This window comes from Papilio machaon, chromosome W (genome assembly GCF_912999745.1).
Source record: "Papilio machaon chromosome W, ilPapMach1.1, whole genome shotgun sequence".
Lineage (NCBI taxonomy): Eukaryota > Metazoa > Arthropoda > Insecta > Lepidoptera > Papilionidae > Papilio > Papilio machaon.
Window position 1 is genome coordinate 6,660,347 of NC_060015.1, and position 27,492 is coordinate 6,687,838.

The 27,492-nt window shown below is 34.3% G+C and overlaps 1 protein-coding gene and 1 pseudogene across 1 annotated transcript; both read right to left on the bottom strand.

Annotated features, from left to right (window-relative positions):
- Nucleotides 1-527: 527 nt before the first annotated feature.
- LOC123723017 lies at nucleotides 528-16,415 on the bottom strand (annotated as a pseudogene).
- Nucleotides 16,416-22,960: 6,545 nt separating this feature from the next.
- On the bottom strand, nucleotides 22,961-27,484 carry LOC123723018. Its single transcript, XM_045685560.1, has one exon. The coding sequence runs from the start codon at nucleotides 27,482-27,484 to the stop codon at nucleotides 22,961-22,963; it is 4,524 nt and encodes a 1,507-aa protein (XP_045541516.1).
- Nucleotides 27,485-27,492: the final 8 nt, after the last annotated feature.

The following is a 27,492-nucleotide window of genomic DNA, read 5'->3' on the forward strand; positions in this document are numbered from 1 at the left end:
CGTTAAGCGATAGAATTGTTTCTGTATAAAACATATCGCCATCCCTCTCATTATTTTTGACAAAACAGAGATAACAATATATGTTTTTGGTTTCAGAAAATAAAGATTAATCAAGTTATTTGATGATATTTTTAAAAAGACAAAATTTATGAATTAAACTTTTTATTTTAGTCTTAAAAATAACATTTAATATTTACACTTTAGCCTTAAAAGTAATAAAAGACAAAATAAAAATTCTATGATAATAAAAATAATTATGATTCTTGAACTTTTATCTCATTCCACTTCTAAGTTGACACCAACGTAAATAATCGTTTCTCAAAATTATGCCCATAAATTATTTAAATTAACTTCGTTATTTTGAAAGAGAAAGATACCAAGAAATTTAATGTTTCATTTTATCGCATATCTTTTACATTTGACCTAATTATTATTGTTTAAAAATCTCCATTTGAAGAATTATAATTATTTACGTTGGAACCATTGAAGTATGCACTTTCTTTTAAACGAACTTTTTATATGTTCAAAACACTTTCTTTAATTTTATTTATAAATTCCGTTACAAAACTGTACTCAAGGTATCAGTTTATATTTGAGCAACAATATGGATGTGGCCGGATGTTAGGGGAACCTGATGAGAGCTGGCGGAGGCTCTGATGGTATAAACAATGGTAACGTCACATTCGGATCTGAAAATAAAGAAAAAATATAATATTTTTGACACTAAATACAGTAATTTCTAATACAACTAATTGTGTAGTAAAGATATCACTAGATGGCGGTATATGTCACTAGATGTAAAATTGCAGCAGTTCTCTCACAATGTCTTACTACACTTTGAGGAGTATCTCCACAAGATGTATGGATCTTTAGAGTTCTTTATTCATACAAGGGTATAAGGTGACGTCCGCTAGGTCCCTTTTCCTCTATTCTATGAATAAGGCATACTTTTAACAGTGGTAGATGACAACAACCTCTGCTGCACGAATGGACCTTGACTGGTGAAATACCACGACCACACAGAAAACAGGCGTCAAGTGGAAATCATTCCGCGTTTCGTCTGATGAGTGTGTGCCGGAGGTATAACTTTAGTCCTCTTTCCCTTCCTAACCTTTTCTTATAAAGATAGAATAGGAAGGGGAAATATTCTTTTCCTGTGCATTCCGTCTTCTGTCGCAGACAATGCATTTGCAATTGCTGATATCTACTGGCAGCGGTCGTTTCACAATTTGCGGTGAATTGAACTGACTCCTTGCTCTGTCACCTTATAAGAAAATATTAGATGAAAAGTCCTCACCCAGTTTGCGCAATGCGGGGGGTAGCGTGAGTGTGGGGTGTGTGGGATGCTGACGCAGCAGATGTAGAGGTGGCGGGGGCGCGGTTCTGGGTGGTGGTGAGCCTGGTGGTGGTGGTGGTGGTGGAGGCAGAGCATCCCACAGCGGCACGTGGTCAGGGTGCGCGGCGGGACAAGGCCAGGCGCAGCCCGCGCGTTTCACTTTGCGTCTCTGTACATTAATATTCTTCTTTAATATATGTTATTTTAGTTTTATAACTATTTTCCTATTTTTTACATCTTACTAATCTTATTCATGCGAATGTTTAGATGGATGGATGGATGTTTGTTTGAAAGTATCTCCGGAACAGCTCAACGGATCTTGATAAAATTTGACACAGATGTAGAACATAGTACAAAAGAACACATAGACTACTTATTAAGATTTTTTTTAATTCTGCGCGGATAAAGTCGCGGGCGATAGTACACTAATAAACTCTTCTGTATATGGAGTTATCCATTAATTATATCACACGTTAAGCAGTAGGGAGGAAATCGACGAAGTGTTTCGAGAGGTGAGAAGTGATCCCAAATTTTGTTACATCACACTTTTTCAAAATATGATAATTTAAAAAAGAATATTATTGATTTGAAATCAAAGTAAAAAAATAATTTCCGAACAGTTTTGGAACGAAGTTCCTTATCGCGCGTTGTGAAAGGGGGCTAGACGGAAAAAATTCTTACGAAAAGTTGTCACGACACTTTTTGCTATAGTATGTTAACGACGAATGAGCGCTACTTCACCATGGCAACGACGTGACAATATATAACGAAAATTCATAGAAATAAAATGTACTTCTTGTGAAGACTTAAGTTTTTTATTCATAGAATAAACATTGGTTCCTTCACTAATTAATAGAAAGGAACTTCGTTCCATCCGGGTGTCCCAACACACCTCTCAAGTTTTTTTAATTTCATTATTTTCTGTTCAAATGTAAAATTGCAAAATATATGACAACATACTAGGTAGAGGGAGGGGTGGGGGTGTCACTAATGTATCAAGGACGGGTGAAGGGTCAAAAAATCATGAGGTTTATACGACATTATTTATGGATGCCCCCCTCCCTATTGTGATTTCCACAATTTTGATATAAATAAGCTTATGTCGCGGTTTAGACAAATCAGTCATGGAACAGTTGTCTGACAACTTTACTAACCACGTAACAATTTGGGAACTATGACATCACACAGAGGAGGGTATTTGCAATTTCTTGCATAAAACATACTTTAGATATGAACTGACCTTCTTAACGGGAGGTTCCTCGACATCAGAGTCTTGTCCTGGTTTGTATCCATCAGCAAAACTGACTCGCTTCCCACCGCGAGCCGCCTCACCCGAACTGAACATGTTCATATATTTATATTTTTAAAATAAGTAGACTGTGCCGCACGCAGAGTTGTTACTTGATAACTAAGGAAGATCCTTAATATATATTTCTCATACTAAATAGACTAGGGTCGTTGGGATTGTTGGGTATCGTGAAGTTACGGAAAATCGAGCCCTTACCTTAGGGTCCTTCATATTAATTTAAATAGGTATTTATAAGGTATAACTATAAGTGATATAAATACCACAGTCAGTCATTAATTGTTTATTAAAGGAGAGCCTTAGGTTTTTTTACGTATACTAAAGCACAGCTAAAGTAACAATTAAATAACTGATTGTGGAAGTTAATTAATAAATAAAAATTGTATACGAACACGATGAGTATTCCTTTCTCGGGCGCATCTTTGTCAGGGTCAGGAGGTGAATCTTCTTTCGCCACCTCGCCCAGTACTGAAATATGGGAAAATTATAAATAATTATTGTTTCATATTCTATAAAATCTTGTGCATCGACTTCACGTGTGTAGGAAGTATTCATTCGGATCTGAAGATGATCTCTCAGTAAACTTTGGCACAGATCTACATAATCTGAAAGAACATATAAGCTACTATTATTTTTTAATTCAGTTATGTAAAACATTCTTTTTTTAACATCAAATATATATTTATATTACAAGGCGGCAAACGAGTAAGCGGCCACATGAATTCGTCGAAATGGCGAAGCGACCGCTGTCCATAGACATTCGCTATTGCGGATGCGTTGCCTACCCTCAATTGACGAAGGAGGAGACACACAAAAAGAGAATATTTAACTTTCCTATGCATCTCCTCCTCCATCAAATCCACCTCCCCTTCCCATCCTTTCCTTATTAGAAAAGGAGTGGGAGGGGAAAGAGGACTAAAATTAGGCTTCCATCACCACACTCTTCAGACTGTACTTGGAATTACTTCCACTTGACGCTTGTCTTCTGTGTGGTCGTGGTATTTCACTGAGCGAGGACAATTCCTGCAACTGATGTTGTTGCTGGCGTCTACCACTGTTCTGTAATGGTGTTATATTTTTCTTAATAAATAAATTTGATAAAGATAAAAAATAAATTAGGGCTAATTTTACTATTATTTCCTTTCATGTTGGTAACTCACCAGTATTCTTGAGCGCGTGGTCTATCCTGGCGTCGAGAGTGCTGAGTCTTGTTGCATCTTGCTGCGCGTGCGCATCAGAGAAGCAGTCGCCGTACTGCAGTCTGTCTGACGCACCGTACATATCCATGTACGCTTCGTCGTATCTGAAAACAGTTCCTGATCAATAAATAAAACTTTTTTTATACGCAACGCAAAATATAGAAAGCAGCAATATCTCTGAAATACAGTAAAAATTTAATATTCCCACAAAATATTAATTGGTAGCCTTAAAAAGCAAACTTTTTATCAAACTATACATTTATGTATTTATTGACGGCGTATCCGCCAAAGTCAAATGTCTGGTTGACTTTTAGCTGTCAAAAGTCAGCCAAGCGAAGCGTCACTGTCGATGGTTGTGAGGGCGGCCATCTTTACACAGTGTTGTTCGAGACGGCGCCCGCGCACCACGCTTGCGACGAATCGCTTAGCATCTAATTAACAATTAAAATCTAGAGCTTAATTAAGTTGGTGTCGCATTGGTTAGACACTACAGTGTTCATTCCACTGTGTATTTTTGGTTACCTAACCCTTATTAAACAACTGCGATTGCAACAAGGACTCGTGATCTGTTCACGCCCACCTGCCGACATGCCCGCTTTTATACTCGCACAAGATGATTTCTGATGAAGGCTCTCCTGCCCTTTCATATTTATTTATTGTTTGTAATCCAAATTGTTAGCTTTGGGATTTGTTTGTTCTTACATGTCGGAATATTTCAAAAAAAAAATTGTACCCCATGCACTATTCCAGGCATTCATCTTGTCTGAGATAAATTTCATACAAATCTGTTTGTCACATTTGACATGTTTGTTGAATAGTTTGATCAAATTTGTCAAACATGTTTTTTAAGTTTCAACAAAAAGGTCAAATTACAACTTGTAGATACAGATGTATTGACATATAGACTTACCCATTAGTTATTCCAGTAGCCGTGTCTGTGCGATTAGCAAGGCTCTGTATTTTGTAGACGGGTTGTGGCGATGGCAGGGGAGTTGTTCCCTGTTGTTGAATTTGTTGTTGCTGTTGTTGTGATGTTGGTACTTCGATCTGCGCGCTCTCACTCCCACCAGTTAGTACAATATTCACCTCTCCTGGTTTTAAACCTGTTGGCGACGAAAAAGTCATTTCACTATTTCAAGAATTAAGGCGGCAGATGCAAGAAGGAAGAACAATGGGCTCATTTTTAAAGGATTACCAAAAACGAATTTTTATTATTGGATAGTTCGAGATCAACAATTGAAACTAATATTTGAAAGACGAAAGTGCAGGCAACATCATCTATTTTATTGCCGGCTTTCCGATAGTTACTTTTTGGTTTTAAAATGTTATGGAAACGAATTCTTCGTTTCTCGAAATTGAACAATAGAGCAAAGTAACAGTCGCGCCGTGGAAGCCATAAAAGAATTAAAGTTTATGGCACTAATTGTACAATGGCTTGCAAATGTGCAAGAACCGCGGGACCAGATGATTCAAGAAATATTATAATGCGTAATGAAGTGAAATTAATATGTGAATATGTGTCGTATAACGCCAAAGTATTCGTGCTAGTGTAATGTAAAATGTGTCGTCACAGTATCCGCGCTAGTATATCGTATGTGTAACGCAATCTGTGTACGAATGTATCGCCAGTCGTCTTCTCTTATATGTGAGTATGTTGTAATGGTAACTTCAATGTTAATAATGTATCGAGTCAGTGTTGAATGTTGCATGGTTAACCTATATATTATTGATAATGTGTATTTGTGTTTTTGGATAGGTTAAAATGTTGATAAGGAAATAATGTAAGTAAGTTGTCGTACCGTATTAATTTTATGTATGCTTGTCAGTTGCCCTTATATGTATCAGTGTAATACTATTATTCGTGCTCTCCCATCTCCCATACGTCTAGATTTAATGATATTAGTTATGTAATCTAGATGTGTTTAAAATAAGGATAATTTTATATGTTTGTAGTTTGTTATATTTTATCCTTCTGTGTGTCTATTATGTATTGATATGTGTACTTATTGTATTTTCCTGTAACTGTGTATGCATATTATTTATATGAATTGAATAAATATTAACCAAAGGGTTGGTCTAAGAACGTTGTGGTCCGAACGCTAACCGAGAGCCCCTTCCTCGGCTTTAGCGGGCATATAAATATGGCGCCTAACGGCGATAACTCTCAGTCGCAACTCAGCCTCTGTCGAGACCACACGCGCTATAACTAACCCCGAGGAATTTCGCTTTTACTAAAGTGTTTTTTCTCTGGCGACGTTTCCCGTTTGTTGGTCCGTAGCAGCCGCCTTTGCTACTTCTCTGCGGATCCTGGACCGGTGTTACCGGCGCAAGGTGAGGATCGAGTTGCGTGCCGCGAGGTGCAATACGAGATTCTCGCTTTGTTTAATCGCACCGGTCACCCAATTGGGAGCTTGTCCCAGGCGGCGGCGGGTAGTGGCTTTCAAGGTGCTACCTGGCTTCACGCAGCCGAAACAAACCTGTTGTTAATTAATTTAAATTATGTAAACTAAATTACACACTACATAGTTACACTAATACGAACTATGAAAATATGGACATAGCTAATTTTTCATTTAATCCTACTTTCTCTTGTACTATTACTAAGCATAAAAAATATCTAGACTAGAATCTAACGAAACTACAGTTAAAGGTTACCAACAAAATGATTTAACTCTTTGTGTACAGTGAGAGATTTTAATTTCCTACCCATTTCCCCTGATCTGAATGAGAAGTGAATTTAATATAAAAAAGTCAACGTACCCCATCTGGAAGGTCTGTCGGGGGGTGGGTGTTCTCGTGGTGGTGCGAGTCCTGGTCGCCAGTCGCACTTGATCTCCCCGCGGCTGCGCACGCGCACCACAGTCTCTATGCGCTGCTCACCCCCCACTGAAGGCGGGGATGCTTGCTGGAATTACAAGTAAATATATAATATCTTGTAAAAATTCTAATAGTCTTACTAACGTTGTAAATGCGAATGTTTTGATGTATGTATGGATGGATGGATGGATTAATGTCTGTTACAAAGTATCTCCTGAACGCCTCAACGGATCTTGATGTTTTTTTTTTTGTTTTTTAATTAAACGAGGTCGGAGTCGCGGGCGACATCTAGTTAAATATTAACAAACTATAAGCTAAATAAGTATGGTATAGTTAGTCGTTTTTTTTTTTACTTTTATTTAAATAACCTATCAATAGTTGGTACAAAGTATATTTTGGAACTATGGAAAAGATATAAACATACATTATATAATTATATGTCATATTTTTGACAGTAAAATAAAAAAAAACGTACCTGACTGGCGACGTCACTTTGGTAAGCCATAGCCAAATGTTCGTACATTTCGTAATTATCTTGTTGATACGTTTCATGGTTCTCCTCGCACTCAACAACAGACTCTATTTGCTTTGTATAAAGTCCACTTTAGCTCGCACTGATCACATCGTTGAAACTATAGTTTGAATTTTGTGAGGACGGTCTCAAATGGCTATCGTCCTTTTCGTAAGTCTTCACGCTGCATATTGACTCTTGGGATGAACAGAGAGACATATTTGATTCGTCCATTACTGGTTTTATTTGACACCTTTGTGGTATTGGTGAAATTGTTGGTATCACTTCTATATTAGATACTGTTTCCACTGGTGGTATGTTTTGTGGTATTAAATTTGGTGATGTTTCAGGTATTTTCACTGGTGAAGGTGTTTCGTTAACTTGTGATTCCTAGAAAAAAAAAAGTATAAAATGACACGCGTCATGTGGAAGTAATTCCGTGTGCAGTCTGATGAGTGTGATGTCAAAGCCCTAATTCTAGTCCTCTTTCCCTTCCCACCCTTTTCTTATAAGAACTGAATGGGAAGAAGTGGATTTTTCAGAGAAGGAGACACATGGGTATGTGAAATATCCTCTTTCTGCACCTCCCATCCTCCATCGATTAAAAATAGGTAACGGATCTGTCTATGGGCTCTCTTCGATATTTCAGCGAATTCAGTTAACCGCATGCTCATTTGCCACCTTAGGAAAATAAAAATAAAATCTAAATCTATCTATTTAAAAATTACCTTTTTTCGATTTGTTCTTTTTCCTCTTCATCAATAACTTCTGTTATTTTAGGAACATTTTCATTCTTATCGTTTGGTATGATTTGATCCTTTTCTTCTTCTGTGACGTTCTTCTGACTTTCTGGTACTTTCGGTGATAGAGGATATTCTTCTGTAACTTCCTTCTTTATATGTATATTATTACCAACGAAATCATTCTGTAATTCTTTAACATTTATTATTTCTCTTGGTTTCTGTTTTGGTCTTTTCATCGTCAGTTAGACGTTCCGTTTTAATATTATTTAATATATTAACATCAAATAACTCTTCACTTTGAGCGGAATCTGATGTGGATGTTTTTCTTTTACGTTTCTTCTCTTTCTTCTTCTTACTTTCTGATTTCTTCTTAGCTTTCTTCTGTGATTCATCAGTACTGCTTTCAGTACTAGAAGAGGACGAACTACTTGTAGATTCTTCTTTCTTTTTTCGTTTCAAATTCTTCTTTTTTTTCTGCAGTTTTTTCTTTTTAATCTTTTTGACATTTTTTCTATCTGCAGAATAAAATGTTTATTTATTGATGTTTCGCTAAGGAGTTTATTATATAGAAACCTTTGACTGCTGATTAAAATAGATTAATAAAAAAAATAATAACAAGCGAGCAAGCGTCGGTGGCTCAGGGGTTAAGCACTTGACTTGCAATCTGCAGGTCCAGGGTTCGAATCCCGCCATGTACCAATGTGTTTTTCGATTTTCGATTTACATATGTACATTTATCCGACGTTCTTACGGTGACTAGGGCATAGTCAACCACATTGGCCCAGTGCGGGTTGGCTTCACACATATCTTTGAATTTCTTCGCAGATATGTGCAGGTTGCATCACAATGTTATCCTTCACCGTAAGAATGTTGGATATAAATATGTAAATCGAAAGTCGAAAAACACATTCAATAACAATACATGGCTGATTCGAACCCAGGAAATGCTGATTACACGTCAAGTGCTTAACCCCTGAGCCACAGACGCTCGCTCGCTTGTTATTAACAAAATTAACTAAATAATGTGTCACAACAATACAATAAATCTTACCGCTATCGTCGTCTTCCGATTCATCGATTCTCTCAATTTTACTCTGCTTTTTCTTTTTCTTTTCCTTTTCTTTTAATTTCTTTAAGATCTTTTTTCCAATACGACGTTTCTTTGCCGATTTAGATTTAGTTTTCTTAAGAGCCTGTAAATTGATTATTTATTACATTAGATGCAATTATATACAAATTTTAATCTTTAGCTCAGAGTATACTAACTTTCTTTTTTAAGATCTTTTTTCTTTTTTTCGCATCCGGTTCACTCTCCGATGAAAGGCTGGATAAAGAACGCTTACGTTTTCGGAGTTTTTCTTTATCGATTTTAATTTTTTTACTGAAAAATAATAACCAGAATCAATTAACAGAAAAGCTAAACGTTTCAAATATTACGATATCTAGTGCCGGTTATTTGGTGCCGGAATTATTGTACAGTAATAAACCTATTTCCATCCCTTTCATTTACCTTCAAAATATTAAGATAAAATATGTTTTTGTACTGAAATTTCGTCAGTAGAAATTTACTATTACTTGATGCCATTACGTTTTAAAAAATGAATGTCGTAAATAACATATATTTTTGAATAACAAAAATCTTACCTTTCAATAACATTATTAGCTAAAATATTCCTTAAACTTTCCACAAAATAAACATTCATTATGATTAAAACAAAACTTTGAATCACTAAACAACTAATAGATTTAGAACAATTTGTAAACAATGCTAAGACGGTTTCGTTAAACGCCTTGTATCTATTTCGTAAATTAATAATCTACCCTCATTTATCTCAACTAAAATTAAACTAAAAATACATAATATTCACATGGCTCATGAAAATATTGAACATAAAACTACCTTCTTACAACTAATATATTGATTCCAAATGATGACGTAACATCTTAACATGTACAGTTTAATTCAACATAATCTCTTAAGTTATATTTTAATTTACAATATTTCAGATTATGTATTAGCAAGAAAAAATCGACTTTCTGACGCAAATAGCAAAATAATTTTAGATAAATAATCTACTTTTATTAGGATGGTGTTTTATGGAAGATATTAAGGAATCGAACTTCAGAGTCCATTAAAATTTGGATCCATTGAAGGCGAAATAAGGAATACTAAGGGATAAGACTTTAAAATAAATAATTGAATTATTTAAACATAAATCATGTCATCAAATAAGCCTTATTTTTACTATAAAGCGATTTTTGTATTGGCGTACAAAGTATATACAATAAATTTAAAATTTTTACCTCTTTTCAATTTCTTCCTCTATATCCGATTCCTGACTCCAACCCTCGCTGCTTAGTTGTTTCATCTTTTTCACAGAACTTCCTTCCTCCTTCTTCTTCTTAGCTTCAATCTCCTTCTCAACTTCTACATCTTTCTTCTTCTTCCTGACATCTTCTTTCACCGGTGTCGTGCTGCGAGGTGTTTCGTTCCTAGTTTCCACTTCTGGCCATACCGCTTTCATAAACCTATTGCATTCATAGAATAGGAATGTAATTTTCAAATAGTCTGAACAGAAAAAACCTGTCACGGAAGTGCCAAAATCGCCTTTTATATTTCAATAGAAAGTAATTCAATGTCTAAATATTTCACTTAAAAATTAAATCTAGTAAAATACTAGATTTAATATACATCCTCTCTGATATAAGATTATATATTTTTGAAATGTCTTTTCGCCTATTTTTTAACACATCAAATATAAAATTACACCTCAAATGCATCTTAATTAATAAAACACTTTGACAACTTGATAACAATCAACAATGTCAAAGTCTTAGCAACGAATTTATTCTTTTTTTTAATAAAATTGGTATTGACATTACAAGATACTAGTTCTATAGGTTTTCTATTTTTCGGTTAGGCCATACATTCCATTTGAATGTATTAATATACTAGTTTTCGCCCGCGACTCTGTACGGGCTGAATTTAAAAAAAACTTAATAAGTAGCCTATGTTTTCTTTCAGACTATGTTCAACATTTGTGCCAAATTTCATCAAGATCCGTTGAGCTGTTTGGGAGATACCTTCGAAGAAACATCCATCCATCCATATAAACTTTCGCTTTAATAATATTAGTAAGATGATGAAGACTTAAGAAATAATGGACATTCAATTTATATCCTACAAGCTTTTACCCGTGACTCCGTCCGCGCGGAATGAAAAAAATGCACACAAGATAAAAACGTTCCTATGTCCGTCTCCTAGTTCTAAGCTACCTCCCCATCAATTTTCAGCTAAATCAGTTCGACCTATCTTGAGTTATAAATAGTGTAACTAACACCACTTTCTTTTATATATATAAGATTTCCACTGACCTCTGATACTCTCTATCAAGTAACACTTCTTCACTTCTCAGTGGAGTATTGGATCGTTCGTCTGTCACTGTCTTGTGTACAGACCTCGGTCTGACTGATGTCGTCTCCCTCCCACTCGTTGGAGACAGGTATAGTGTGGGTCTCTGCCAGACAGAGATGGGGACGGGGGTACCAGTTGCGGGATTTTGATGCAGGCGCGTCTGGGATTCTAGATATGTATTATAATATTTAAAAAAAAACTTAATCAATTAAATGTTTATAAAATAAAATAGTTCCTACTTACTGGTCACACCCGTACACTCTATCAACAAGGTTCATTTTACACATGTTCAGTTCTTCATAAACAACACCGCGATCTTTTACACAGTTACACAACTTGGGGTTCTCGGTGTACCACAATTTCGGTTCTGTGCGAGTTTCTCTGCAAAATTAATTCTTTATGAAAAACAAATTGTAATTTAACAGCCTAATATGAAGGATAACGAAAAAGTCCTTATACATTAGAAATCTTTATACTAATATGTGAATCGAAAAGTTTGTACCCCTTTGTAAAGTAATTACGCTAAGGGCTGAATGTGAAATTATGACACATTTATATTTATTGTAATAAAAAAAAAAACTCTGATTTTAAAATATGGTCGAATTTGAACTATGGGCGACCACTAGTGTAGGAGGCATTAAGAAATAGAAAGGACATACTCATAAATTCGAGTAAAATTTACCTATAACATTTATTTTTGTCATGTCTAAATAAAATAGGTTGACAAATCTTTAGCACGAAACTCCAAGTCTCCAACGAATTGACAGTCGATTTCGACATTTTCGCTTCCATGGGTTCTTCCAAATCTTTCTCTATCGATAGACGGAAACTATCCATAGATTTGTATCCACTCTCAGTCGTATCACTCGTTTTATATCCACTTTCACTAGAACGATATCCATCTGAATAATCGCTTCTTTGACTCTGTTGATATTTCATTTTGTCATCTAACTCCAGAGTTATTGATAGTCTAGGATCCGACTCCTGTACATGTGTTTCTTCTTTTATAGGAGAGTCATATTCGACCAATCCTTTATCCTGACTCATATCATCACTCATATCTTCCTGTTTTATCTCATTTATAATAGATTCTAAAAATGTATCATCGTTTCCATCCATTGTCGTATCTTTAGATATATCTTGGTCATAGTCTTCAGCTTTCAAATCTGTTGGAGAATATATAGAGAGATCTTTAGTTTTCCATGCGTATTTTTCTTTTCCAGATTCAACATCAAACATATCCAAGATTTCATCATCATTTGGATCTATTTCAAATTTGAACGAGTCTATAACAGGTTGTAATTTCTCTATTTTTATTGGTCGTATTGGACTATCTCTTGTGAACTCTTTCAATTTGTCTTGTTTTTTCAATACGCTGTCTCGTACTTGTTCAGTTATAGCTTTCGCATATTTAGTATCTGTTTGATGTTTTATTGTATTCTTAGCAGTTTTATCTTCAACTCTGGGACTCGATGCCTTTTCTTCGTTATCTAGTGACCAACTATCGCAAACTAAATAATCATTTAAGTTTACGTTAGTCTCTTTTTCATCTTTTTTAGCATCTTCTTTTTCTTTCTCTCTCCCTTTTTCCTTATCTTTATATTTATATCTATCTCTCTCTTCGCGTCTGTAATCGGAGTGTCGTCGATTATCATGTCTATCGCTTCTTTTCTTCTCTCTGTCGAAATCTTTGTCCCGAAAATCCACAATTTTATTTTTATCTTCCTCTTTTTTACGTTGAAAAGGATTATCGTAGTCCGGTAATCACTTTTTATAATCAAATTTGTATTTTCTACCTTCATCTCTGGCTTTCTTTGCTTCTTTAATGATTTCGTCTACTTTTGATGGATCTAAAAATAACAGAATACCTTATACGATATGTTTAAGAAATAAAAACATAAACTATTGTACTTACAATATTATACAACTAATTAAACTACTTAATACTAAATTAATATAACATTCAGAAATATATAATTTAAAAAAAAACATATAAAAACATACTACTATCATCTAAAATTACATTATATACCTACATGCAAACATATAATATAGATCAGAGATGACGAACCAATGGCACGCGACACTATATTTTGGGCACGTCAAAGATCATTACGCACTATATAACAAGAGTTAAGTATTTATTATATACGAGGAGCGATATATTGATCCCTCCGCTACAGAATAATGACAAAATCAAAATTATTTGATCGCTGGTTTGTCACCTCTGATGTAGATCATCTTACTTCACTTTGGAATCTCCACAATATTGTAACTTTGTTGTTCGCAATTTATACGATTTGATTTTAAATAAATTATACGTATGCTTAGATTTATTTAAGATCTAAATAAGGTATTGGCATTAAATTTATACTATGATACCATCTACGTCAAATACATAATTACTCATAACATCTTATCCGACTTATTGGTTTTCTTTATGTTTCTTTTCACATTACCTTTGTAGTTCTTCCAATTGTATATTCGAAATCTGCTACCTACATGCACACATAAACAAAAATAAAAGAAGCACAAATAAAACACACTAATATGATGCATAAAATATAACAAAAAAAACACTATATACCCAAAGAATAATAATTTATATACATATTATGTACTTGTAAAATTTTATTTTAGCAGCAATATTTTTAATACTATAATTTTTTTACATTTCGATTGACTTATAACTTGTTATATAATTTTTGGAAAAACAAGGTTATGTATTTTACAAGTTTATTTATTAAGAGTTAGACACATGCTATTTTAATTATTAATTTTATTTTATTTATTAATAATAATAAGACTAACATGGGCTACTATCAAGATGTTTCTAATAAAAAAATAAGAATCCAAAATAGGCCATTACATTTAGCAACGGTTAAAAACATAAAAAAAAACTAGGTAGGTGTATATACAAAAACACAGTGCACATAGCATTAAATATTAGAAAATTTTATATAGTATATAATATTTTTGATATAAGTCATATACACTTACCTAGAAAATGTTTTATAGGTGGCATGGCTTTAGTCGGCATGGCTTTCTCACTTGTTGATGTGGGGCAAATCAACCCTAATGGTATACCTAATTCCACTAACTCCATTTTACGTTTCATATCTTCTATTTCCGCTAATGTCTTTTTCTGAAGATCAATATATGAATCTGTAACAATAAGGGTATTAGTTATTATGAAAACTGCAGTTAATTTCATTTTAGATTTAAAACAAACCTTTATTAAAAAGATTAAAATTATCAAAATGGAAATAAAAGTTAATGGTATAAAACATTAATTGGCATATTCATTTTTCCAACCTGAATTTCATCACATAATCACTTCACATATGTACAATATTCATTAAAATAAAAGCAACATGGAAAACATCTTAATATAATTTAAAAAAAACACTAAAATTAACAGAAGAAATCTTACTAATATTATAAACTAGCTTTTACCCGTGACTCCGTCCGCGCGGCATTAAAAAATGCACACAAGATAAAAAAGTTCCTATGTCCGTCTCCTAGTTCTAAGCTACCTCCCCATCAATTTTCAGCTAAATCAGTTCGACCGATCTTGAGTTATAAATAGTGTAACTAACATGACTTTCTTTTATATATAGATAGATGGTAATGTTTAGATGGATGGATGTTTGTTAGAATGTATCTCAAGATTGACTGCATAGATCTCACTCAAATTTGGGATAGATGTAGAACATAGCCTAGAAAACACATATGCTACTTTTTTTAAATTCCACATGGACAGAGTTGTAGGCAACAGCTAGTTAAAAAATAAATGGTGATAATATTTGATACCTGTTAAAGGCCTTTTATTAGAGCCTGGTTTGGGAGGTCTCGGCAGTTTCTTTTGCTCATCGTCCACCTTTGGTGTTGAAGGTTTTGCCCCACTTAACTTTCCAATCAGTACTGTTGTATCTATAAAAAAGGGATGTTGATAGAAAAAAATAAATTTTTATGTTAAATCACATTACATCACAAGACATGCTTGGCCTAGTGTGAAGATTGGCTTAGAAATAAGCACTTTTTCTTAGTGTCTTAAAAATACAAGTAGTATGTATAAATTTTCATAAATTTTAATTGTATTTTAAAATATGACACACAAATCTTTCATGTACATAAATTTGTAACAGTTTTGGTATTTATAAAATGTAAATAAAGCAGTCATCTATCATTATAAAATTGTCACAAATCTTGGTGGCTTGGAATATTGTTCAAATACCTATGCAGAACACAATGATAGGTGTAAAAGGATGCTGTGGAGGGTATTGCACAGCAAGCAGTGGCCATAAGCCACCAAGATATTTGAAAAAATGTATACTATTAGAATACAATTGCTGTAATAATAAAATTATACATACGACCAGTGCTTGAAGGCTTTGGAACAATTATAGGTGCTATCGGAGTCTTCTTCTGAATAGAAAAGGCTCTGAGCCTCTTTTTTGCATTTTCAACACCTTTGGATAATATTGGCTTGATCTCATTTGTTGCCGGTTTTGTAGCCTAAAAGACATAAGAAAGCAAATTATGTCAATGAAATTAAACAAATTAGGATTTGATTGCTTACCTAGAGTCCTCAATTAGGTAGAACGAAAGTTAGAACTATTAAAAAAATATAAATTAGCTGTATTTGTACTTTGTCAGTAATAAAAACTTCTAATTACAAAATACTAAAGTAAATCTCAATGGTTAATGAAATCACAAAACATGACAGGCAGGTAAAGGTTCATAATAAATTCATACCATTTTACCGCCATTGCGCTTATATATTTTTAACAGTAATTGTCCAATCAATTCCTTACCGCAGGCGCATTACTTGATGCATCAATCGATTGGTTATTGCTACAAGGTACTGACTGTTCCGTGGTTTCCATGCTGCATTAGTTGCTAACGCTTGTACAAAGATGACTGTATTTCTTAAACCTAAAGATTAAAATTCAACTTTATATATATATAAACTTGAAAACACATGACTATTTCTCAAATTTATGCACTTGTCGGTTTTCTGTGTTTTATTTAGGTGTGAATTTCCCTTAAATAACAAATTAAACAAACTTGTCAATCTCAATTGACAATCAAATCAAGCTGTCTTAGGGTGTGTTCCGATATGCACTGCTCAGATGAAGAATTATATAGATATGACACGCGCGTTCACCCGTAAGGGACAGATAGAGAGTACTATAGACTATACCTATATATAAGTAAAAGGATTGGGGTTACCAGTTGTCTGTTTTGTCCCGAAAATGAATAATTACGATATAATTTAATATAGACCAATTTATATATTCCCAATTAAATTGTAATTAATAAACGTAATAAATATAAAAAACAATGCGTAATTTTTGTTTATGTGACTAAGATTACGTAAACAGATTTTTTTAGTAATACTTAGTCAGGTCATAAATTCTGTCACATGTTTAATATAAAATAATTGAAACAAGTTTATTCATTATGTGACCATTTATATACCAAAATGAACTTAACAAAACATAGATTCTTATGACACTAAAGTTTATTCAAAATGACCTCCGTGATTTTGAATACAGGCCTTCAATCTCCGCGGCCAGTTGTCTATCGCAGCACGAACGAGGTCCATGTCAATATCGGCGGCTGCCTTAATCTAGGATGTCTTGAGTGACTCCAAAAAAAAGAATTTCCCGATATTTTTTTCCCGCGTACCGCTTCAACAAAGCGCGGCATCTCTTCAGTCTTAGGTCCATTAGACCAGCATTCAAACGATTTCCTGTTTTTCTTCGATATACACGAAGCCCTCAGTCTTCTTAAAAAGCTACAAAAAACATACCAATATTAAAGTCATATAATTTTAAATTATTCTGTATATCATTACAGTGAACACTACATGTAAAACTACTTAATATTAAACTATTTTGATTGTAATTTCTAAGAAACAAAATTTACATGGGACAAATTAAAAAGCATACTCTTTAAAATCAACGGGATAAGAAAGTATATTTAAAAACACAGCATATACCAGAATTAAAATCTCCTTTTGAAATCTGTTGAAAATAGTATAAAAAATGTGAATTGTTTCATTTATATACATTATACATACTATAATTTATTTCCCCTAAATTCAGGGTAATTTTTACAACAAGATGGTGGTATTATTTTTACGGGTAATAACCAACCAATTTGAAAAGAAGTTTAATATGGCCGCTTGTTTCCCAGATCTACAGTATATTATTTGACACAAATGACATCTGCGTTTGGGCGCATAATGTTCGAAAAATACTATTTTATTTTAGCTGATTTTACCCGTATTTTAACATATTAGTTATTACAAAGACTGTAAAGAACAACTAGTTTGTATTTTCTTCCTTATTTTGTATGAATACATGTGAATAAGTGCGTAGTTTCAGTACTTACGATTGAAAGGTTATGTTTTTCTCTTTTCGCTGACTACGGCTTTTACAACCAATAATACAGCAGTATACCATGTTTTATACACTTGATCTCACTAAAACTGTAATATCAAAATATTTTTGCACAATTACAGCCACTAAGTACTCACAATTTTCGAAAAATAGCACGAATGTCAAACTTTGTTAGGGACAACCTAGGTTGTTTGTTGGGGACAACCTTTGTTCCAAACAAACCCCAAAGCCTGGTACGCAGAAAGGGACAAAAGATAGTTATCCCTGTCTTTGTCACGTCACAGGAATTGGGTATAACTGTATCTCTCTCACTCACGGTATTATTAGAGTATATGAGTAAGAATTATATAGATATGGCATGCGCGTTCACCCGTAAGGGACAGATAGAGAGTACTATAGACTATACCTATATATAAGTAAAAGGATTGGGGTTACCAGTTATTTGTTTTGTCCCGAAAATGAATAATTACGATATAATTTAATATAGACCAATTTATATATTCCCAATTAAATTGTAATTAATAAATGTAATAAATATAACAAACAATGCGTAATTTTTGTTTATGTGACTAAGATTAGGTAAACAGATTTTTTGGTAATACTTAGTCAATATGTATGTACTTAGTATGTTTAATATAAAATAATTGAAACAAGTTTATTCATTATGTGACCATTTATATACCAAAATGAACTTAACAAAACATAGATTCTTAAGACACTAAAGTTTATTCAAAATGACCTCCGTGATTTTGAATACAGGCCTTCAATCTGCTCGGCCAGTCGTCTATCGCAGCACGAACGAGGTCCATGTCAATATCGGCGGCTGCCTTAATCAAGGATGTCTTGAGTGACTCCAAAAAAAGAATTTCCCGATATTTTTTTCCCGCTTACCGCTTCAACAAAGCGCGGCATCTCTTCAGTCTTAGGTCCATTAGACGAGCATTCAAACGATGTCCTGTTTTTCTTCGATATGCACGAAGCCCTAAGTCTTCATAAAAAGCTACAAAAAACATACCAATATTATAGTCATATAATTTTAAATTACTCTGTAAATCATTACAGTGAACACTACATGTAAAACTACTTAATATTTAACTATTTTGATTGTAATTTCTAAGAAATAAAAATTTACATGGGACAAATTAAAAAGCATACTCTTTAAAATCAACAGGATAAGAAAGTATCGAATATTTAAAAAACACAGCATATACTAGTATTAAAAACTCCTTTTGAAATCTGTTGAAAATAGTATAAAAATGTGAATTGTTTCATTTATATACATTATACATACTATAATTTATTTCCCCTAAATTCAGGGTAATTTTTACAACATGATGGTGGTATTATTTTTACGGGTAATAACCAACCAATTTGAAAAGAAGTTTAATATGGCCGCTTCTTCCCAGATCCACAGTATATTATTTGACACAAATGACATCTGCGTTTGGGCGCATAATGTTCGAAAAATACTATTTTATTTTAGCTGATTTTACCCGTATTTTAACATATTAGTTATTACAAAGACTGTAAAGAACAACTAGTTTGTATTTTCTTCCTTATTTTGTATGAATACATGTGAATAAGTGCGTAGTTTCAATACTTACGATTGAAAGGTTATGTTTTCCTCTTTTCGCTCACTACGGCTTTTACATCCAACAATACAGCAGTATACCATGTTTTATAAACTTTACCTAACTAAAACTGTAATATCAAAATATTTTTGCACAATTACAGCCACTAAGTACTCACAATTTTCAAAAAATAGCACGAATGTCAAACTTTGTTAGGGACAACCTAGGTCAGGGTCCGCCAACTTCGAGCGAAAAACAAGAAACTTCACACAGAGACAATTTTGTTGTTGTGTTAACTGGGTTCCATAATATGAACGAGATAGAGCATATATCTATGCCGTTTTCGCTCGCGATAGTCCAAGCTATACTTGCCATATAAAAAAAATATTTCATCCTTTTATTATTATAATAAAGTATTTATAATTAAAAATAAGAAAACATGATTTAAAAAAAATCCTATTATTAATTGTCTTATTTCTTACATTTGTATTTATAAATCAAGATATACGATCACTTGTTATCTTATATCTACATCGCAAAAAAATGTAGTAATGGCAATTTTAAATCATAACCGTTAAAAAAATAAGTTTTCAAATTTGTTTCAAAACGTGTTCTCGTATGGTTCCGAAATCTTTGATATTGCATTGTATTTTTGAACTAATAACGCGAGTGTTTAAGTTTTGAGATATTGACTCTGATAAGTGAAATATTGAAATATTAATAATCTAGAGGCATTTTTGATAGCCGGCGATAGCCAAATAGAACAGACGTCAGATGACATAGAATGGCAATTTGATCCACATCAAGATCAATTTGAAGATATTATTGGTGAAGCAGTTCATACCATTGATAGTGGTACGTCAGAGGCCCAGGCTTGTGCATATGTGTGTGGATTTATGGTCAAAAAACGAAATATAAATTGTAATAATTGTAAGGAATTATTTTTATCATCAGACCATAAATCCATACACATTTTTACACAATTTAAAGATTATGCTGAAAGCTTAAATTACGCCAGTAAAAAATTTATTCAATGTGTGGAGATAAGTGCTTCAATAATTAATAATGAACTTGAATCAAATGGATACAAAAATTATATAGTTAAAAATTTAAAATCCATCCTTACATGCATGGTGGATTTCAGCTTTTTACTTAATTGTGACAGACATTATAATGAAAATTGTGATTTCATAATAAAATCAATAATTTTTATATCTTTAAAGCGATTCTTAATTAAAAAAAATCGGGAACTAAATTTAATTAAATAAATGATGTTAAATTACTCTGTTTCATTTCATTATTCCTTTAACTAATTTAAGTTAATAACTTTTACTAACACAATATATTGGAAATAATGATTATTTCATTTTAAAATTATTCTTTCTTTAAAAAAATCTTACATTTGCCAAATTATCAAAATAATCATAATTTCCAATATAAATTTTTAACTATAAATAAATTAAAATACTAAACGTATATTCAAAATTCCCGCGTTTTATTTTTTCATATGGGCGACCATTATGGCGCTAGTAGTATAAGCGTATAGACCAAAGTTATAATACTATAGTATGTAACATGTCATTCTTCTCTCTATAGAGAGTATTATATTCTTTGACCTAGGTTGCTTGTTGGCTCAGATGAAGAATTATATAGATATGGCATGCGCGTTCACCCGTAAGGGACAGATAGAGAGTACTATAGACTATACCTATATATAAGTAAAAGGATTGGGGTTACCAGTTATTTGTTTTATCCCGAAAATGAATAATTACGATATAATTTAATATAGACCAATTTATATATTCCCAATTAAATTGTTATTAATAAACGTAATAAATATAAAAACAATGCGTAATTTTTGTTTATGTGACTAAGATTACGTAAACAGATTTTTTTAGTAATACTTAGTCAGGTCATAAATTCTGTCACATGTTTAATATAAAATAATTGAAACAAGTTTATTCATTATGTGACCATTTATTTACCAAAATGAACTTAACAAAACATAGATTCTTATGACACTAAAGTTTATTCAAAATGACATCCGTGATTTTGAATACAGGCCTTCAATCTGCTCGGCCAGTTGTCTATCACAGCACGAACGAGGTCCATATAAATATCGGCGGCTGCCTTAATCAAGGATGTCTTGAGTGACTCTAAAAAAAGAATTTCCCGATATTTTTTTCCCGCGTACCGCTTCAACAAAGCGCGGCATCTCTTCAGTCTTAGGTCCATTAGACGAGCATTCAAACGATGTCCTATTTTTCTTCGATATGCACGAAGCCCTAAGTCTTCATAAAAAGCTACAAAAAACATACCAATATTATAGTCATATAATTTTAAATTACTCTGTATATCATTACAGTGAACACTACATGTAAAACTACTTAATATTCTCAGATGAAGAATTATATAGATATGGCATGCGCGTTCACCCGTAAGGGACAGATAGAGAGTACTATAGACTATACCTATATATAAGTGAGAGGATTGGGGTTACCAGTTGTCTGTTTTGTCCCGAAAATGAATAATTACGATAAAATTTAATATATACCAATTTATATATTCCCAATTAAATTGTAATTAATAAACGTAATAAATATAAAAAACAATGCGTAATTTTTGTTTATGTGACTAAGATTACGTAAACAGATTTTTTTAGTAATACTTAGTCAGGTCATAAATTCTGTCACATGTTTAATATAAAATAATTGAAACAAGTTTATTCATTATGTGACCATTTATATACCAAAATGAACTTAACAAAACATAGATTCTTATGACACTAAAGTTTATTCAATTATTCAAAATGACATCCGTGATTTTGAATACAGGCCTTCAATCTGCTCGGCCAGTCGTCTATCACAGCACGAACGAGGTCCATGTCAATATCGGCGGCTGCCTTAATCAAGGATGTCTTGAGTGACTCCAAAAAAAGAATTTCCCGATATTTTTTTCCCGCGTACCGCTTCAACAAAGCGCGGCATCTCTTCAGTCTTAGGTCCATTAGACGAGCATTCAAACGATGTCCTATTTTTCTTCGATATGCACGAAGTCTTCATAAAAAGCTACAAAAAACATACCAATTGTCTATGCCTTCAGGGTCGAGAATATTTGTTCACGCACAACACAGCACTTTTAACACACCAATGTATTAATGAATAAAACCACATGTACTCAGAACGAAGACATTTATTACAAATTAATCAAAATCACTTATTGACAATACAAAAACGTAACCATACCACGCATTTAAATCAAACAACGCCATCTAGGCAAAGCAAGTGTAATCGTTGTACAATAATTAAAGTGATACAGTTTGTTAAGACGTGAACATTCCGCCCACCAAGGACCGAGTCCTTTCAAACCGCCCACCATGACATTTCTAACAATATATTTATTACTATAATCCTAGGTGATCGGAGATGACAATATTCATAGTTCAAAACATTTTCTAAAATTTAAATATACTAACAAAATAAATTCTAATTGTAATTACTATCGCAGTGGACTGTATATAAAGTAAAAAAAATAAGAACAAAAAAATTAAGAAACTTCTACCTTAAAGTGCTAAGTGAAAGAAAAAAAATCAAGTTACATATTCTACTACTTATCAACTAATTAACAACTAACTAACTAATAATTCTACTAATCATTCATCATTAACAGGCAAGATACACAATTTCGAAGTTGGACGTTTGACTCGGGAATCCTTACATTGCAGGGTAACTACGCGAACTAAATTATCCTTACCAGGATGAACTTCAATTACTCTCCCATATAACCATTTGGCAGGGGGTAAATTGTCTTCTTTTACCAACACAATATCCCCAACCTTTGGATCGCGGATACGTTTAGCCCACTTATGTCGTTGAAAGAACATAGTTAAATACTCCTGAGACCAACGTTTCCAAAAAGCCTGAATCATTCTTTGTGTCAATTGCCAACGTCTCAAGCTACTCACTGTCGTATGCTCATAGTTATAGTCTGGTGCTATCACCAGTGGCTGACCGACCAAGAAATGTCCTGGTGTCAAAGGGTTTGGATCTGTCGAGTTGGCACTATTCTGTGACAGAGGTCTTGAGTTCAGACATGCCTCAATTTGTGACAAAACTGTACTCAACTCCTCAAAAGTCAAAGTAGAATCACCAATAACTCGTCTAAGGTGATGTTTTGTACTTTTTATCCCAGCTTCCCACAGACCTCCGAAGTTAGGAGAGTGAGGCGGGATGAAATGCCATTCTGTTCCATTATTGGCCAATAAAGCCGCTATTTCTCGAGGAAGAGAAGCACATTCATTGTGAAACATTGCCTTAAGCTCCTTTGAAGCTCCAACGAAGTTGGTGCCGTTGTCACTGTAAAGATGACTGCAGTGACCACGTCTGGCAACAAAACGTTTAAAGGCTGAAAGAAAGCCTTCAGATGTCAAGTCAGAGACCGCTTCGATGTGCACAGCACGAGTTGCCATGCAAACAAAAAGACATATATATCCTTTGTAGGACTTATGGCCGCGACCCTTAGCTGTTCTCATTTGAACTGGACCCGCATAATCGACGCCTGAATGAAGAAAAGGTTTACTCGGTGTCACCCTGCATGACGGCAACTGCCCCATCAGTTGATTTCTTGTTACAGCTGCATGACGAATACATGGCACACAGTTGTGGATATGAGCTTTAATCAACTGCTTACCTCGCACAATCCAATATTTTGACCGAAGGAAATTTAATGTCAATTGTGGCCCGCCGTGCAGTACGCGTTGATGAGCGTCCGATATGAGCAGTTTCGTCAAATGAGACTGATAAGGAACAATGATAGGGTGCTTCATATTGTCATCTAACTGAGAATTTTGGATTCTTCCTCCCACTCTCATGAGGCCCCTATCATCCAAATAAGGATTCAAAGAAATCAAACCGCTGTTCTTGCTAACGTTTTTACCAGCTCGTATTGCCTCTATTTCTGTCTCAAACCACACTATTTGACAGAGCATGAGACAGCGATGGATGGTATCTGAGATTTCAGAAGCTGTTAGGTAGGGCGGTAACTGTGTCCGTAATGCTTTAGCCACCTTTAAATTCAAAAATCGTCTGCAATAGGCTAACGTCCTGGTTAACTTACGGAAAGATGAAAATCTGGACCATATCAATTCGATCGACTTGTCGGTTACCTCTGCCGCATGAACCTTGACAGATCTCTGTTCCAGTTTGGTCATTATAGCTTTAGGTCTGCAATATGCTATGGTGTCAGCTAGCAACCACGGTGGTCCGTGTTTCCAAAGCGAATCATTTAATAAAGATGTGGGTGTTGTTCCCCTCGAAGCAATATCTGCGGGATTATTTTTTGTGTCCACATAATGCCATTGAGTGGAGTCGAGGGCAGTAAGGATTTCAGATGTCCGATTTGCGACGAAGGTTTTCCACCGACTCGGATGATCGCTCAACCATGCTAGCACGACTGTTGAATCCGTCCATGCATGTAAGTCTGATTTTTGAACATTCAAAACTCGAGCTACTTCTAACAGTAATTTGGTAACTAAAACTGCTCCACATAACTCCAGTCTTGGTATTGAAACCTGTTTTATGGGAGCCACCTTTGTTTTTGCAGTTACCAGATTGCACTTTATTTGGCCTTCACTATCGATAACTCTCATGTAAACAACTGCGGCGTACGCCACACTTGATGCATCAGAGAAACCATGTAATTCCACAGTTTGATCATTGTTTTTTCTTTCCAGCCATCGCGGAATCCTAAATTCATTGAGTTTTTGTAACTCGCAACGGTAAAACTGCCATTCAGCTAGAAGCTCTGCAGATAGTTCGTCATCCCAATCTAAACCACTGATCCACAGTTTTTGGATGAAGATCTTTGCGGTAATTATACATGGTGCGATCCAACCTAATGGGTCATATAAACGTGATATCTCTGATATGACACTTCTTTTAGTTTCAGGTGCCGATGACGACGGTGTTGAAAAAGGTAAGTTTACAGTGTAATGGAATTCATCAGAATTACGGTTCCAGGTAAGTCCTAAAATTCTTGTAGTTTCATCTTCCTTAATTTCTAGATTTCTTCCAGTATCCAGTTCTATTTGTTTAAGTAGTTCTTCTCGGTTACTTGTCCATTTCTGTAAAGTGAAACCGGTTTTATTTAAAAGCTCATTAAACTCGTGATAGATTTTTACAGCTTCTTCTTCAGTCTGGCAACCCGTCATGAGATCATCCATATAAAAGTCAGTCATGATTCTACTAGCAGCATATGGATATGATTCGCCTTCATCGCAAGCAGTTTGCTGCAATGCCTTCACTGCCAGGTAAGGTGCGCTAGATATTCCAAATGTAACTCTCAAAAGCCTATATTCCTTTACGTTAGAATGAACGTCTTCTCGCCATAAAATCCTTTGATAGTCTACGTGATCACCAGCCACCTTCACTTGCCGATACATTTTTATGATATCGGCTACTAGACATATAGGGTGTAGTCGCCATCGCATAACAGTATGGCGTAAGTCAGCTTGTAAAGGTGGTCCAACCATTAAAGTGTCGTTCAAAGAAACACCATCGGATCCTTTAGCTGACGCGTCAAATACCACCCTTAATTTTGTGGTCGACTTATTTTCGCGGATTACACCATGATGCGGTAAGTAAACAGCGCCAATTTTATTCTTTTCTATTTCATTGGTAATTTCTTCCATATGACCTTGTGATAAATAATCATTAATTACTGATGTATATTGGGATTTAAGCTCACTATTTTTAGATAGCTTCCGTTCAAGACTATACAACCTTTTTAAAGCTATTTCCTTTGTGTTACAGGGAGTCTTACTTGACCGAAATGGCAGCTTTACAATGTAGCGACCATTTTCATCCCTGCGCGTTGTGGCAGCGAAGTAATCTTCGCATGCTTGTTCTTCAAGACTAAGTATTGATGATTCAGAGTTTGTTGGCTCTGCCTCTAACTCCCAAAATCTTTTTAGGATTTGATCTGTTTCGACCTTTGCATGCATGCTAATAGTTAACTTATGATGCGACTGCCCTTCATCCTCAACTTCTCCAGACACTATCCAACCAAGGTAAGTATCTTGAGCCATTGTTTTACCTCTAGGGTCCTTAATTAAGCCTCCTTTTAAAATTTTTGTATAGGCTTCTGAACCTAGCAAAATATCAATTTTGCTGGGCTTATTGAAATTTGGATCAGCCAACTCAACACTATGAAGTTCTGGCCAATCCACCAATGTAAACTTCCTTTCTGGTAAAATAGAAGTTACCCTACTCAGCACATAAGCCTTTATTTGAAAATTGAAGTTAGAATCAATCAAAGATTGAATGTTAACTTGAACCATGTATTTTGAAGTCAGGTCGCTATGACCTCCCCCCAATCCTGAAATAGTAGTTTTAACGGCTATTTTTTTTAACTTCAATAACTGAACTGCAGATTCTGTTATAAAGGAAGCTTGAGAGCCTTGGTCTAATAAGGCTCTCAAAACTTGAGAATACCCATTTCTCGACCTAGCCTTAACAACGGCGGTAGCTAGTAAAACCTGACTATGTACATTTTTCGCGAAATGGGTTGAAATATGAGGTTCAGCCTTGGACTCGTTCTGTGGTGGTTCCTTATTAGCACTGGTGAGGGGTGCGGAAGAGTCCGCCTCCGTATTAGGATCGAGTTTTTTGTGCAAAAGAGTGTGATGCTTCCTGTTACAAGTTTTACATTTAATATTCATCCGACAATTAATATTCAAGTGGCTTGAGCGAAGGCAATTAAAACACAAACCGTGATTTTTAGCTATCTGGCGACGCTGATCGACTGATTCCTGAATAAACCTCTTACAACGGCACAAGAGATGCTCTTCAGAACAAAGTGGACAGGATATTTTTGAAACTACATGCAATGCTTTAGTACTGCTACTGGACTTGCTACTCTGTGGTTCTAAAAATTCAAGAGCTCGAAAACGTTTTTCCAAGAAGTCCCGAAAAGTTTTGAAGCTAGGAAGTTCATCGCAAGATTGACTAACCTGGAGTTCCCACTGCTTCCTAGTCTCAACGTCCAACTTGGAGCCAATCAAATAAATAACAATAATATCCCAAGCGTCCACTTGAACCCCTAGATTTGATAACTCGTGTAAGCAATCGGTTGTTGTGTCTAAAAGTTGCTTGAGAGTTATAGATGACTCAATGGTCATTTGTTTTT